We start from the raw sequence: 17192 nt of genomic DNA, 5'->3' as shown, positions 1-17192 counted from the left end.
ATTCCAATTGTGCATATGTTACACCTTTTGATATTATCCCACAGTTCTTGCATGGCTGTTCTACTTTCATTGTTTTTTCTCTTTGCATTTTAGTTTGGGAAGTTTTTATTGACCTATCTTCAAATTAATTGATTCTTTCCTTAACCCCGTGAAGTCAATGGGGCTATCAAAGATATTCTTCATTCATGTTGCTGTGTTTTTGATATCTAGCATGTCATTTTGAGTCTTTCATATAATTTTCATCTCTCTGCTGACATTACACACCTTGCACATTGTATACTTTTTCCATTAGATCTCTTAACATATTAATCATAATTATTTAAAATGCCCTGTCCAATAATTTTTAAATTTATATCATAACAGTCTGGGTTTGATGCTTGCTTGATCTCTTGAAAATATTTTTTTCTTGCCCTTTAGCATTCCTAATGACTTTTTGTTAAAAGCCAGACATGTTGTATCCTGCAACAGGTGCTGAGATAATAAGGCCTTCAGCAGAAGAATTGATAGTACTCAGGGTAGCAGTTTGGTTGTGTTTAATGTTGTTGTAGCTATAGGTATCAAAACCTTTCTTATTTTTGTTTCCCTTCCTGGCTTTCAGGCTTCTCTTTGTATTGCTTTAGAGAAAGCCTATGTCTTGCAATTCTTTCATCTGTAATCCAGTATTGTTACTCTGGAGGTTCACTGGTAGTAAGTGTGGAGAAGGGTCTACAATCTGATTCTGCAGAAGAGTCTACAGTCTGATTGAGTCTCAGACTTTTTTTTTTTTTTTTTTTTTGAGACGGAGTCTTGCTCTGTCGCCCAGGCTGGAGTGCAGTGGCGCGATCTCGGCTCACTGCAACCTCCGCCTCCCGGGTTCACGCCATTCTCCTGTCTCAGCCTCTCCGAGTAGCTGGGACTACAGGCGCCCGCCACCACGCCCGGCTAATTTTTTTTTGTATTTTTGGTAGAGACGGGGTTTCACCGTGGTCTCGATCTCCTGACCTCGTGATCCGCCCGCCTCGGCCTCCCAAAGTGCTGGGATTACAAGCGTGAGCCACCGCGCCCGGCCCAGACTTTTAGTTAACCTGTGTCTTGGAGACATGGTGTTCACAAGTATATCTATTCCTACTTCCAGGGTATAGTTGTCTTATCCCTGCCCCTACTCCCTTCCCTGGCTGCAACATTCCCAACGGAATTCCTTAAACGCCATTATCTTTCCTCCTTAGTTAAGAAATAAAGGCTGGTGCTAGAGTAGAATTCCCTTACCCTAACTGGGCTATAGTTTCAAAATTACCCTCTGGCAAATTTCCCCCATCCCCCATCCCCAGACTAAGTCTTTGTTAGAAAAAAGAGGCAGGAGTGTATTAAGGTGGATATTCTTTCCCTCCCCTACCAAGGCCACTAGCTTATCTTCAGCTCAGATCCTTAGCTCAGATCCTCCCTGAAAGAATCCACTGGATTCCTAGAACGAAAGCCCATGTAAGTGTGGGCCCTCTCTTTCCCAGGATTGTGCTCCCCCAGGAATTTTTTACTCTTATACTAGTAAAATACTCAGCCTCCAGCAATTCATAAAAATAATCATTCATGTGTTCCTCCAGCTTATGGTAAGTAACTCTTGGGAACTGTATTTCTCTGGATTGTCTGTGTCTCTAGATCTTAAGGTGGCAGTTTGCCCTTGTCACCACAGTTCTCTGATGAGCCCAAGAAAAGTTGTTAATTTTCCATTTGTCCAACTTTTTCTTGTTATAAGACAGGAGTAATGACTTCTAAACGCTCTACATATAAGAACAGAAACTGGAAGTCCACCCCAGAATTTTTTATTCAGTAGGTCTGGGAGGGGGGAAGTTACAAACATATTTTAAATATATTTTTATCTAGAAGTATATTAGAACAGGCTAATTTCAGGAATTTTGTGAGTCAGTTGTTAAACGTAGACATTACTCAAAATTAAATTATATAAACTTATCATTAAATAAATCATATTAAAAACAAAGATAATAATTACTCAAAGATCATCACTTCCTAGTTATGCTATTAAATTTTACTACTACCGTCCAGAAGTGGTGGCTCACACCTGCAATCCCAGCACTTTGGGAGGCCAAGGTGGGCAGATCACTTGAGACCAGGCTGGCAAAAAAGGTGAAACCCTGTCTCTACTAAAAATACAAAAATTAGCTGACTGTGGTGGCAGGCACCTGTAATCCCAGCTACTTGGGAGTATGAGGCAGGAGAATCGCCTAAACTCAGGAAGCAGAGGTTGTAGTGAGCCGAGATTGCACCACTGCACTCCAGCCTGGGTGACAGAGCGAGACTTTGTCTCAAAAAAAAAAAAAAAAAAAACTACTACTACCTAATTCTTGCAGTTATTTAAAATATCTCTTGTATCTGTATGGTGGTGTGGTGGTGTGCTACTAAGTATCTATTTGTAACTTCCCATTCAGAAAATGAGAGGATTTATAACATGGAAATTGGCGAATGCTACAAATAAAGGTTTCCTTGCCACCTGTGTAGGTGGTAAAACATTTATCAGCATACTAACTGCTTAGGCCTAAACCCTGGTCCCAGATATTGCAATTCAATTGACCTGAATTGAGACACAACTATGGGAATTTTTAAAAGGCATACCAGATGACTTTAATATGCATTCTAGAGTGAGGAAACACTGTTCTAGTCTAAAAAAGAAGCCAGTGGGTAGAAGTAGACTTGTTTAGGTGTCATTCATTTTAGAGGCTGACTTTGTAGTTAGAATTCACCAGCAACGGCCGGGCATGGTGGCTCACGCTTGTAATCCCAGCACTTTGGGAAGCCGAGGCAGGCAGATCACGAGGTCAGGAGTTCAAGACCAGCTTGTGCAATATGGTGAAACCCCATCTCTACTAAAAATACAAAAATTAGCCAGGCATGGTGGCAAGCGCCTGTATTCTCAGCTATTTGGGAGGCTGAGGCAGAAGAGTCACTTGAACACGGGAGGCAGAGATTGCAGTAAGCTGACATCACGCCACTGAACTCTAGCCTGGGCGACAGAGCAAAAAAAAAAAAAACAAAAAAATTCACCAGCAACTGGCCAAGATGATATAAATATCTAGATTGTTTTTCAAGTCTTCTGGAGGTAAATTTGTGTTACTTGTTTTTGTTTGTTTTTGATGTAGATAAGCAAAGAAAGTCTTCCAGGCAAATTGTTACATAAAGATTTAGTCTTTATGCTAAGAGCAATGCAAATCCTTTGAAGAGTTAGTTTCTAAGCAAAAAAGGATGCAATTAGTTGTGTTTCTAAAAAAATCACTCTGAATATAGTTTGGAAAAATAGATTGGAAGGTGGCAAGAATATCTATAGAGAAAGCTGGGGGAGGTAATGACAATAATCCAGTTTTCTCTGCCTCCAACTGAGAGAATGAGGGTCTCTCCTGCAGCAGACATTGCTGATTGGTTAGATTTTTGTTCCAAATCCTTTCTCTCTTCCCTTGCCTCTTTCTTTTAATAGAAATAATATAATTAATAGAAAGCTAAATATTTGATTTTCCAGGCTCTCTTAAAGCTAAGGGTGGTCATGTGACAGTTCTGGCCAATGAGATGAAAGCAGAAAAATAAAGAAAGTGGAATGGCTTCTGGGAAATTTTTTACCTTCCTGAAAAATGAGAGAGATAGGATGGTGCTATTGCCCTTCTCCTTTCTGTCTTTAATGTAGATTAAATGCCCAGAGTGAGCTGGAGAAGATATTTTGAGACCATAAGAAAAGAAGAAAGGCTTTAGGAAAGAGAACAGCAGAACGGCCAATCCAAATTCTGACAAAATTAAGCCAAAAAAATCAAAGCCAAAAGCTATCTCTTCTTTTAATGTGAGAAAAGTAGATATTTGTTTAATTCTTGTTAGTTGGGTATTCTGTTACTTGCTGTCAAAGTCATTCCTGTTACATCCCGCAACATCAAAAAGAAAAGTCCATAAAGCACCATTTTTCCAACCTTATATCTTCACCAGTAACTCATTATCATTTTAAAGGAAAAAAATCCTTATTGCACTCCAAATCAAGTACCTCTCAAGTATGTAACCATTTCTCCCAGCACTTTTGATCATCCATTATTATTTCCTCATTCTTATATCTTCATTTGCATAATCCCTTCTATTACCTCATGTTTTACCCTCTGCCTGGATTGGGCTTCCCCTACTTCTTCTCCAGACAAGTAACTAATCATCTTTAAAAACCTAATTCAAAAGTCGATAATGTTCTCGGTGAAGCCTTTTTTATTTTAGCTCAAAGGATTTAATCACTGCTTTCTAAGTGTTCCCATGACGTTCCACATACGTCATTATGGAACTGATCACAAATGTATCAGAATTATTTGTCTCCAATTAGAAGTTGAACTTGGTGGCTCACACTGATAATCCCAGTACTTTGGGAGGCCGAGGCACGCAGATCACTTGAGCCCAGGAGTTCGAGACCAGCCTGGTCAACATAGTGAAAACCTGTATCTACAATAATTACAAAACATTAGCCAGGCATGGTGGTACATGCCTGTATTCCCAGGTAATTGGGAGGCTGAGGTGGGAGGATCACTGGAGCCCAAGAAACAGAGGTTGCAGTGAGCCAAGACTGCACTCCAGTCTGGGTGACAGAGTGAAACCCTGAGAAGAAGAAGAAAAAAGAGGCCAGGCATAGTGGCTCAGGCCTGTAATCCCAGCACTTTGGGAGGCTGAGGTGGGCAAATCATTTGAGGTCAGAAGTTTGAAACCAGCCTGGCCAACATGATGAAACCCCATCTCTATTAAAAATACAAAAAAGTTAGCCAGGCATGGTGGCGGACACCTGCAATCCCAGCTACTTAGGAGGCTGAGACGGGAGAATTACTTGAACCCAGGAGGTGGAGGTTGCAGTGAGCAGAGATCGTGCCACTACACGCCAGCCTGGGTGACAGAGCAAGACTCTGTCTCAAAAAAAAAAAAAAAGAGGAAAGAAGAAAGAAGAAGAGGAAGAGGAGAAGGAAGCAGAGGAGGAAGAAGAAGAGGAGGAGGGGGAGGAGGAGGAGGGAGAGGAAGAGGGGGAGGAGGAAGAAGAGGAGGAGGAAGAAGAGGAAGAGGAGGAAGAAGTGAGGAAGAAGAAGAAGAGGAAAAGAGGAAGAGGAAGAAAAGGAAGAGGAAGAAGAAGAGGAAGAGGAAGAAGAAGAGGAAGAGGAAGAAGAAGAAGCAGAAGCAGCAGCAGCAGCAGCAGAAGCAGAAGCAGCAGCTGAGCTCTAACACAAAGCACCATTGGTTCCTCAGGCTGATGATTCAAAAAAGTCACCGAGGGAACTTAAAAAAATAGATATTCCCCTGGTAATTCTCTTGAAGTGACTTCACAAGCCAGCATTTGGAAATCAGTACCATATTTCTTTTATCTCAAGTACCCAACCAATAATAAGCATATTGACTAAATAATGGACTGTTACTGAAATAACAAGTATATTTTCATTACCTGTGAAACTAGTCAATCTTTCCCGTTTATAGGATGGTTCTTCCAGGTCTTCTGCTATTGATTCACTTGTTGATACACTTGACTTAGAAACTGTACTGCTTCCTAAAACTGACCTTTAATAATGAATAACAAAAATACTTATTTATTTAGATGTCCTTATAGGAAACTACATATACAAATTAGAACATATTATCAGATGGAGAAATCAAATATACTATGATCATATAAGCAAAATGGATACATTAATTTTTAAACAATGAGTTGGTTTTTAATATTTCTTAAATAAAAAGTTACTTAAAATTTATTTATTTGTATCTTTATTTATTTTTTGAAATGGAGTCTTGCTCTGTCACCCAGGCTGTAGTACAGTGGCATGATCTCTGCTTACTGCAACCTCTGCCTCCCAGGTTCAAGTGATTCTCCTGCCTCAGCCTCCTGAGTAGCTGGGATTACAGGCTTGTGCCACCACGCCCAGCTAATTTTTTTGTATTTTTAGTAGAGACATGGTTTCACCATGTTGGCCAGGCTGGTCTTGAACTCCTGGCCTCAGATGATCTGCCCACCTCGGCCTCCCAAAGTGCTGTGATTACAGGCGTGAACCACCGCACCCAGCCAAAATGTATTTTAGAAGAAAGACATGTTAAACATGCTTAAAGTCCTTCAAGGAATTACCAATACATTTAGTATAAAAATCCAAAATACAGTCAACCTACCCAGCATATTCATCTTCATTATTAGTCTTCCTTTACTTTTTTTTCTTTTTTTAGTTCCTCAATCTTACAGAGCTCTCTAACTCAGAGCCTCAGCCTGGAATACTCTTCCTTTCATTTTTCACTTGGTTTCTGTTCAATGTTCAAATGTCATCTTAAAAATGTGACTTATTTCATTTTATAAAGGCCTTCTCAAGGTTTAACTAAAATATATGTACTCAGAAAGAAATCAATGGAAGAATCCAAAAACAATTTCCTTAAACATACGAACTTAACACTACTCCATGGTGTTACATACTTTCTTTTTTGTTCCTATTTATAGTCTCAACTGCCCATCAAAAGAGGATGTAAAGTTTATTGGAATATCCTATTTTACCAGGTACTCCTATATTTTTGTAGGCAAATTCAGAGGCAAGCTCCAGAGAAGCATATAATTGCTGTGTATTATAAAACAAGAGAGAAATCAAACTCTAGAACAGAGATTTGCATGAGAGAGGAGGGGAAAAAAGGAAAGCCACCTCTTCCTGTAAAATGCAGCTCAAAAGAAGCTGAAGAAACCTGAAGAAAAATGTCTAATGGGAATTTGAAATTAATTGTATGTGATTTTAGTCCCATCTTTTGGTTGCTCAGGAAGTCTTGAGTGAAATATACATATTTTTCACAAATGTTTTGTTGTGAGTGTATGGAAACTCTTAAGACATTAAGAGCTCTGCATTTAATTTAAAACATGAGAGGAACATAGAGATGGAACACTAGGATGATAATCAAAACTGGGTGGCTCATGCATGTAATCCTAGCATTTTGGGAGGCCTAGGTGGGTGGATCACCTGAGGTCAGGAGTTCGAGATCAGTCTGGCTAACATGGTGACACCCCGTCTCTATTAAAAATACAAAAAATTAGCCAGGTGTAGTTGGGGGGGCGCCTGTAATCCCAGCTACTTGGGAGGCTGAGGCAGGAGAATTGCTTGCACCCAGGAGGTAGAGGTTGCAAGCCAAGATGGCACCACTGCACTCCAGCCTGGGCAACAGGAGTGAGGAGTGAAACTTGTCTCAAAAAAAAAAAAAGAAAAAAGAGAAAGAAAGAAAGAAACTGGGAGACTGGAGACAACTGATATCTAAGATACACATGTGCAATTTAAATGGAAAGGCAATATATATGATAGAAAAAAGGAACTATATAATCGTATACTCTACCTTGTAAACTGCCCTAACATACTAGGATTTATTGTATTCTGATAAAGGCTATAGGAAGATATAAATTCTGATCCAAGTGATCCTTCTTGTGATGTCAAGAGTTTATTTGGCTTTGCTGTACCAGTAAGTGGATCTGGATGGTAAAGAGGTCGAGGAGTAACATCAGTTCCATTTATGTCAAACACCTGTTAAAAACAGTTATTTAAAATGAAATAACTAAAAAAGACAGGGCTTCTAAATAACAGCTGCTAGAAAATATAAACAAATATGGTAGAAAAAAGATAAGTATAATGTTCCTATAATAGGATAAACATGAAAAATTGGATGCTTTAAAATGTCATGCTTAGAAAGTTTCTTAATTATGCAAAAACTTTCTTAAAATATTATTTGTGCTTTATCTATATGTGATTAATATATATTAACTTTAGGAAAATCAGAAAAGTGGAAAGATAATTCATCCAGATTGTTAATATTTTGGTGCATGTAAATTGTATGTACACGTTTTAAAGAAAACTCACTATTTTTCACTTAACATTTCATTAATAGGCATTTCCCAAGTTATTATATGCTTTTGGTTTACAGTTCTGCAGCACAAAATGATTCAGTCAACAATGGACCACATATATGACAGTGGTACCATAACATTATAACAGAGCTGAAAAGTTCCTATCACCCAGTGACATCACAGTCATCATAATGTCATAGCACAACACATTACTCACGAATTTGTGGTGATGCTCGTATAAACAAACCTACTGCACTGCCAATCATATAAAAGTATAGCAATACTATTATGCACAGTACATAATATTTGATAATAATAATAAATTATGCTTCTGGTTTATGTGCTTACGAAACTATACTTTTTATTATTTTAGAGTGTACTCCTTTTATTTTTTTGAGAAATAAAAGGAGGACAGCCTAGCGCAGGGCCTTCAGTGGGTACTCTAGAAGACGATATTGTTATAAGAGATGACAGCTCCATGCATATTACTGTCCCCAAAAAACCTTCCAGTGGGACAAAATGTGGAGGCAGAAAACAGAGATATTGATACAGTTGAACTGTTTTTATATATTTATTCCCATTTTGATTTCCGTTTGGAGGGGGAGAATTTCCTATTCAAGTCCTTTGCACACTTTTTATTGAGACTTTTTTATTATTGGTAATGTATGAGTCCTTTCAGTTGTATAAGCTGCAAATGTCTTCTTTCACTTTGTGGCTTTATTTTCTTTATGGTATATTTGATGAATATGAGTTATTTTTAATGTAGTCAATTGTATCGTGTTTTCCATATGGATTGTGCTTTAGACGTCTCCTTAAAAAAGATTCCCAGCCCTGAAGTCCTATATGTTGCTTTTCATATTTAAGTCTATAAAATACCCAGAAGTAATTTTATACATAGGATAAGAAAGCCAATATATTTTTGTTTCATAAGAACATCCAATTGTCTCAACAAGAGTTTTTGAAAATCCTGTCCTTTCCCCATTACTCTGCAGTTCACATTTATTATAAAATAAGTGTTTATATGTGCTCAGGTCATTTGAAGGCTCTCTAATTTGCTAATATTATATGTTTTATTAAGCCTGGTATCGAGGAAATCAAGTGCTTCTACTGAGTTTTTATGCAAGTGTCTTGGCTATTTTTAGCCTTTAGCATTTCCATATAAATTTTAGAATTATCTTGAAAAGTTTCTGGAAAAAATAATTAAAACTTGAGATTTTGATTAAAATTGCAAAGAATCTATAAATCAAAATTTAGGATAATTGATCTTAAAATATTGACTTTTTCTATGCACAAATATGTCTATGTCTCCTTTTGTTTTGGTCCTCTTTAATGTCTTCCAACAAACTTTTATAGTTTTAAAAATATTGGTATATGCATCTTTTGTTATATTTTTCCATAAGTGCTTGATAAATGTTAGTGCTATTATAAATTGTATCATTTTAAAATGTCTAATTTTTGGATGGGCACAGTGGCTCAATGCCTGTAATCCCAGTGCTCTGGGAGGTCAAGGCAGAAGGACTGCTTGAGGCTAGGAGTTTGAGACCAGCCTGGACAACACAGCAGAATCTCGTCTTTACCAAAAAATTGAGAAAATTAGCTGGGAATGGTGGCACACACCTGTAGCCCACGCCACATGGGAGGCTAAGGCAAGAGGACTGCTTAAGCCCAGGAGTCTGAGGATATAGTGAGCTATGATTGTGCCACTGCACTTTCAGTCTGCATGATCAGAGCAAGACTCATCTCTAAAACAATTTTTTCAAATAAAAAAATCTAATTTTTGAACTATTTGTTGCTAATAAATATTCAGTCCACAAATATTCAACATTTTCTTTCTTCCTTTCCAATTCTTATACATTCCATTTCTTTTTCTTACCAATTTGAACTGATTTATGTTGAATAAAAAGGGGCTCTTTTTTGAAATGCTTCACCATTTGTCATGATCACTACTGTAGGATTTTATAGACAGCCTAAATGTTTAAAGTTCCTTGTAATTCCCAGTTTCATAAGAATTTTTAAAATCATGAATATTAAATGTTATCAGCTACTTTCTGTCTATATTGAAATGATCACACGCTTTTTTACCACATTAAGCTGTTAATGTGGTAAATTACACTAAGGGTTTTTAAATGTTAAACCAATCTTGATTTCTTGGCACAGACCAAGCTTCTTTATGATGTATTAGGCATTTGTTGTTGTTGTTGTTACTGAACTTTATTGGATAATATTTTATTGAGGATTTCTCTATGTTTGCAAGTGAAATTGGCATATAATATTTGTTTCTCTTACTGTATTCAGGTTTTAATATCAAGGTAATGCTAGCCTCATAAAACGAGTTTTGGAGTATACCCACTTTTAGTGTTCTGTCTTCATCTATGTATGTTTGACACATACCACAAGTGAAGTCATCTGAATCTGGAATTATCTTTGAAGGAAGGTTTTTAAATCACTCATATAAATTTCTTTAATAGCTTGCAGTTTTCAATTTTTGTTTGTCTGCTTTGGTAAAGTGTAATTTTTTTAAAGTTTTTTTACATTTTTTACATTTTACCTAAATTTTCAAAATTCAAAATTGGAATACAATAACATAACATGCATTAATTTCTTTTTTAAATTGCTTTTAACATGTACAATTCAATAGTTTTTAATATATTCACATATATGTGCACCAAAATTAATTTTGGAATCTTTTTACACTTCAAGAAGAGACTCTGTATCCGTTATGATCCCTGCTATGGTTTAAGTGTGTGCACCAAAAGTTCATGTGTTGGAAATGTGGTCCCAATGCAGCAGTGTTGAGAGCTTTGACTTTGGGAGGTGACTGTGTAATGAAAGCTTGTCCTCACAAATGGATTAATCCATTCATGAACTAATGGATAAATGGGTTATCAAGGGAGCGGTTTAGTTATCACAAGAGAAGTCTGTTATAAAGGCCAGTTTCCCTACCTTTCATAAAGTCCCCTCACCATGCGACACCCTGCACCACCTCAGCTCTCTGCAGAGTCCCCACTAGCAACAAGGCCCTAACCAGATGTGGTTCCTTGACCCTGGACATCCTAGCCTCCAGAACTATAAGAAATAATATTATTTTGTTTATTAATTACCCAGTATCAGGTATTCATTTACAGAAAGAGAAAACACACGGAAAAATTAATACCAAGAAGTGGGACTAATAACACACACCTGAAAATGTAGAAGTGGCTTTGGAACTGAGTAATGGATAGAGGCTGGAAGAACTTGGAGAAGCAGTCTAGAAAAAGGCTGCATTGCCATAAACAGCACTAAGGGTGATTCTGGTGAGGGCTCAGAAGAGCAGACTAGAGAAAGTCTGAATCTTTTTAATTGCTTAAGTGGTTGTGAACAGAATACTGGTAGAATTAGGAATAGTAAAGACTTCTGATGAGGTCTCAGACAGAAATGAGAAATTCTTATTAGAAACCGGAATAAAGACTGTCTTTGTTATAAAGTAGTGAAGAACTTGGCAGAATTTATGGAAGGCAAAACTTAAGAGTGACAAACTGGGATACCTGGCAAAATAAATATTAATATCTAAGCAAAGTGTTCAAGATGCTGCATGGTTGCTTTTGCTTGCTTACAGTGAGATTTGAGAACAAAGGGATGAGATTTAAAAAAACAATTTATAATCAAAAGGGAAGCAAAGCAGAAGGATTTGGAAAAGTCTTAGCCTGGCCATGTAAAGAATGAACCAAGGGTGTGGCCCACAAACCATTTGCTAAGGAGTTTAGTAGAGATGAAGGGATCATTAAGACAGTGGAAGAATTCTCCAAAGGCATTTCAGAGATCTTCTAGGTGGCTCATCCCAACACAGGCCCAGAGATCTAGGAGGGCAGAATGGTTTCAGGGGACAGGCCCTGGGAGCCCTTCAAGAGCTCACTACCCAGAACTACCTTGGGTCCCCAAATTTTGGCAAGGAGTCAGCCACCCCAGCTGTGGCACAAGTGACCCCCAGTGGGGCTATACCCACTACTCCAGAAGATGTGAGTCATAAGCCTCAGCAGCAACCACATGGCATTAATTCTGCAGGCTTACAGAAAGCAAAAGCTGTGGAGGAATTAAAATCCATCTTAATTCCAATGGATGTATCAGATGGCCTGGGAGTCTATGCAGAGATTTATCACAGGGGCAAAACCACTGCAGAAGGCCCCTAAAGGGTAATGCCTAGTGGAGACATGGGAGCAGGATTGCCACAGGACCCCAGAACTACAGAGCTATCAGCCTGCAGAGCCAGCCTGGGAGAGCTATAGTGTAGAATGACCCCAGCAAAGTCACAGGGTCAGGGATGCCCAAGGACTTGGGGGCCCAATCCCTGCACCAGTGTGTCCAGAAGGCAGTACATGGAGTCAAAAGATATTATTCTCCAGCTTTAAGGTTTAATGTTTGCTCTGCCGAGTTCAGACTTTTTTGGGACCTATTATTTCTGGCCTATTCTCCCTTTTAAAATGGGAATGTATACCCCATGTCTGCCCAACCATTGTATCTTGGAAGTAAATAGCTTGTTCTGATTTCACAGGCTCACAGGTAAGACTCTGGGCTTTTGAGTTGATGTTGGAATGAGTTAAGGCGTTGGGGCTATTGGGATGGAATTAATGTGTTTTACATGTGAAAAGGATGTGAATTTGGGGGCCAAAGGCAGAAAGTTATGGTTTAAATGTGTCTCTAAAAGTTATGTTAGAAACTTGGTCCCTAATGCAATAGTATTGAGAGGTGGGACTTTTGGGAGGTGACTGGGTCAAGAGGGCTCTGCCCTCATAAATAAAAGTAGGTTATCAAGGGAGTGGATTAATTATCATGAGAGGGGTCTGTTATAAAAGCCAGTTTCTCCATCTCTTGGGAGCACTCCTCACCATGTAATATCCTGCTCTACCCCAGGACCCTGCACAGAGTCCCCCACTAGCAAGGAGATCCTCACCAGATGTGCCCACTTGACCCTGGACTTCTCAGCCTCGAGAAATGTCAGAAATACATTGCTTTATAAATTACCCAGTCTTGAGCATTCAGTTATATAATAACAACAGAAAACATATTAAGATAGTCCCCTAACATCTCTGCTCCCAGCCCTAGGCCACCACTAGCATCTTCATGTCTCTATAGACTTCCCTATTCAGGAGTTTGATAGTGAATGTAACCATATACTGTGCAGTATTTTGTGACTGGCTTGTCTCACTTAGCATATTTTCAAGATTCATGCATCAGTGCTTCATTCCTTTTTATGGTTGAATAATATTCTATTGTATGGCTATACAACATTTTCTTTACCCACTTTTCCATTGATGGACATCTGAGTTGTTTCCAACTTTTGTCTATTATGAATAATGCTACTAGAAACATTTGTGTATACCTCTGTGTATGGAAATATATTTTATTTCTCTTGGGTATATACACCTAGGAGTAGGATTGCTGGTTCATATGGTAACACTGCTTAACCTCTTGGGGAACTTCCAAACTATTTTACAAAGTGGCCAGTTTATATTCCCACAAGCAGTGTATGAGGGTTCTGCTTTCTTTACTTCTAACATTTGTTATGTGACTCTTTGATTCTAGCCATCTTGGTGGGTATAAAGTGAATATTTCATTGTGGGCTTGATTTCAATTTCTCTGATGACTAACAATGTCCACCATATTTTCATATGCTTTTTGATCATTTGTATATATTTTCTTGAGAAATGAGCATTCAGATTGTATGATCAATAATTATTTGTCTTTATTAATGAATTATAAGAGTTCTTTATATATGATACAAGCTCTTATCAGATATATGTTTCACAAGTATTTTCTATTTCTGTGGGTTATCTTTTCACTCTGTATATGTTTTTGATGCAAACATTTAAAAATTTTCATAAGGTCAAATTTGTCTACTTTTTATTTTGTTATGTATGCTTTTAGTGTCACATATAAGAATCCTATGCCAAATCCAAGGTCTTACCCCTATGTTTTCTTCTAAGAGTGTTACAGTTTTAGCTCTTAAATCTGTCTTTAATAAATTTTGAATTAGTTTGAAAATATGAGGTAAGGGTCTAAGTTCATTCTTTTCCAGGTGGCAATCCAGTTATCCTGGCACAATTTGTTCAACAGAATATCCTTTCCCCATTGAATGATCTCGGCACTCATAAAAAATCAGTTGACTTTAGGTAAATGGGTTTATTTCTGAACTCTCAATTGTATCCTATTGATCTACAGGTCTATCTTTGTGCCAATAACACATTATTTTGATTACTATTGCTTTGTAATTTTTGAAACAGCGAAGTGTGAATCGTCCTACTTTGCTCTTTTTCAGGATGATTTTGGCTCTTCTGGGTCACCTGTGATTCCATATGAATTTTATTTTATTTTATTTTTATTTTTTTGAGACAGAGTTTTGCTCTTGTTGCCCAGGCTGGAGTGCAATGGTGTGATCTTGGCTCACGGCAACTTCTGCCTCCCAAGTTTAAGTGATTCTACTGCTTCTGCCTCCCAAGTTCAAGTGATTCTCCTGCCTCCACCTCCGAGTAGCTGGGATTACAGGCATGCACCACCACACCCGGCTAACTTTCTATTTTTAGTAGAGATGGGGTTTTACCATGTTGTTCAGGCTGGTCTCGAACTCCTGGTCTCAGGTGATCCACCTACCTTGGCCTCCCAAAGTGCTGGGATTACACGCGTGAGCCACTGCGCCTGGCTCCATATGAACTTTAGAATCAGTTGTCAGTTTGTAGAAAGAAGTCAGCTGGAATTCTGATAACAATTGTGTTAAGTTTACAGATCAGTTTGGGGAGTATAATGATCTTAACAATAGTAGGTCTTTTGATCATGACCATGGGATACTTTCCCATTTAATTAGATCTTATTTAATTTCTTTCAATAATGTTTTATAGTTTTCAGAGCATACATTTTGCACTTCTTTTATTACATTTATTCCTAAGTATTTTACTGTTTTTGATGTTATTGTGAAATAAATCATTCTTAATTTTCAAATGGTTCTATGCACGTATCTAGAAATATACTTTATCTGCATATTGATCATGTATCCGGCAACCTTACAAAACTCATTTGCAAGTCCTAATAGTTTTTTAGTGAATTCCTTAGGAGTCTGTATATATAACATCATGTCATCTGCAAATAGAGACGTTTTTACCTCTTACTTTCCAATCTGGATGCCTTTTATTTCTTTTTCTTGTCTAATTTCCATGGCTAGAATCTCCATGATAATGTTGAATAGCAATGCAAGGACTTGTCTTGTTCCTGATCATAAGAAGATTAAGTGCGATTAAGTATAATGTTAGCTGTGGGGTTTTTGTAAATCCTTTATCAGGTTGAGGAAATTCCCTTCTATTCCTAGTTTGTTGCGTGTTTATGTCATGAAAAGATGCTGGATTTTTTTAAATACTTTTTCTGTCAATTTTGTTGATCTTTTTAAAGAACAAGCTTTCGTTTTCATTGATTTTCTCTATTGTTTTTCTATTCAATATTTCATTAATTTCCACCCTAATATTTTTTATTTCCTTCCTTCTGCTTATTTCATGTTATTTTGTGTTATTCACTCTTTTTTCCAGTTTCTTCAGTTGGAAACGTAAGTTATTTGAGATCTTTCTTCTTTCTAATACAAATGTATATCTACAAATTTCCCTCTAAGCAGTGCTTTAGCTGTATCCCATAAGCTTTGGTATGTCGTGTCTTGATTATCTATCATCTCAGAATATTTTCTGATTTTCCTTTTAATTTCTTCTTTAACTTACTGATTATTTACCTATCACCATCACAATAGTATATTATTTCTATTAGTGAATATTTTTCTAATGTAGATTTTAATTTCATCAATGATTTTTCATTATATTTTAAGGTTGAATATTTCATTGTGTGTATATACCACATTTTGTGTATCTAGTCATTTGCTGATGAGGACTTTAGTTGCTTTCACCTTTTAGCTATTGTGCATAATGCTGATATGAAGATGGTTGTACAAATATCTGTTTGAAACTCTGCTTTGAAGTCTTTTGATATATACTGTTTCCTGAATCATATAGTAATTCTACTTTTAAGGTTTGGAGGAACCACAATACTGTTTTTCTTTCCTTTTTTCTTTTGAGAAAGGATATAGCTCTGTCATTCAGGCTAGAGTGCAGTGGCACAATCACAGCTCACTGTAGCCTTGAAATTCTGGGCTCAAGTGATTCTCCTGAGCATCTAGGCATCTAGGACTACAGGCTTTTGCCACCACACCTGGCTAATTTATTTTTTCATTTTCTTATAGAGATGGAGTCTTGCTATGTTGTTTAGGCTGGTCTCAAACTCCTTACCTCAAGCAATCCTCCTTCTTCAGCCTCCCAAAGTGCTGAGCCTGGCATCAAGCAATCTTCCTGCCTCAGCTTCTCAAAGTGCTGAGATTACAGGTGTGAGCCACCATGCCTGGCCCTACAATACCATTTTTCACAGTGGCCACACCATTTCACAATCCACTAACAGTAGGCAAGGGTTTCAATTTCTCCATGTCTTACCAACACTTATTTTGTTTTTTTTTTTTAATAGTAGCCGTCATAATGGGTATGAAGTGGTGTCTTACTGTGATTTTGATTTGCATTTCCCTAATGTTTAGTGATGTTGAGTATCTTTTCCTGTGTTTGTTGGTTATTTGTACATCTTCTTTGTAAAAATATCTAAAGTTCTTTGCCCATTCTTTTAATTGGGCTGTTTTCTTTGTTGTTAATTTGTAGTTATTTATATATTCTGGTTATTAGCATCTTATCAAATATATAATTTGCAAATATTTTGTACCATCCTATGGGTTGTTTTTTCACTGTTAATGTCTTTTGATAGACATTTCTAATTTTAATGTAGTCCAATATATATATTTTTTCTTTAGCTGCATATGCTTTTGTTGTCATATGCAAGAAATTGTTGTCAAATAATTTCTTTTCCCTGTTTTCCTCTAGGAATTTTATAGAGTTAGCTCTTATTTGGGGTCTTTGATCCATTCTGAATTTATTTTTGCAGATAGTATAAGGTAAGGATCCAACTTTATTCTTTTCCATGTGGATATCCAGTTCTCCCAAGAAGATTTGTTGACAAAACTGTCTTTTCTCCATTGCGTAATCTTGGCTTCTTTGTCAAAACCATTTGACCATATATGTGAAATTTTATTTCTGGGCCATTCCATTCCATTGGTCTATACTGTATGTTTGTCTTTATTCCACTACCACCCTGTTTGGATTACTATAGATGTGTAATAAGTTTTAAAATCAGAAAGTATGAGACTTCCAACTTTGTTCTTCTTATTCAAGATTGTTTGGGCTATTTGCATCTCTTGATATTTCATACACATTTTAGGATAGGTTTTTCTATTTCTGAAAAAATATCACTGGGATTT

General features: G+C 37.2%; 1 protein-coding gene across 1 annotated transcript in view; it reads right to left on the bottom strand.

Annotated features, from left to right (window-relative positions):
• DNAI4 (dynein axonemal intermediate chain 4) overlaps positions 1–17192 on the bottom strand; it is a 108699-nt gene that overhangs the window by 69095 nt on the left and 22412 nt on the right. The window contains 2 exon segments of the mRNA XM_032137515.2: positions 5426–5538; positions 7330–7514. Coding sequence (XP_031993406.1) covers positions 5426–5538; positions 7330–7514 — 298 coding nt within the window.

This window comes from Hylobates moloch, unplaced genomic scaffold, assembly GCF_009828535.3.
Source record: "Hylobates moloch isolate HMO894 unplaced genomic scaffold, HMol_V3 SCAFFOLD_18, whole genome shotgun sequence".
In the NCBI taxonomy this organism is placed as follows: domain Eukaryota; kingdom Metazoa; phylum Chordata; class Mammalia; order Primates; family Hylobatidae; genus Hylobates; species Hylobates moloch.
Note: the sequence above shows the minus strand (reverse complement) of the source record. Positions and strands in the feature narration are given on the sequence as shown.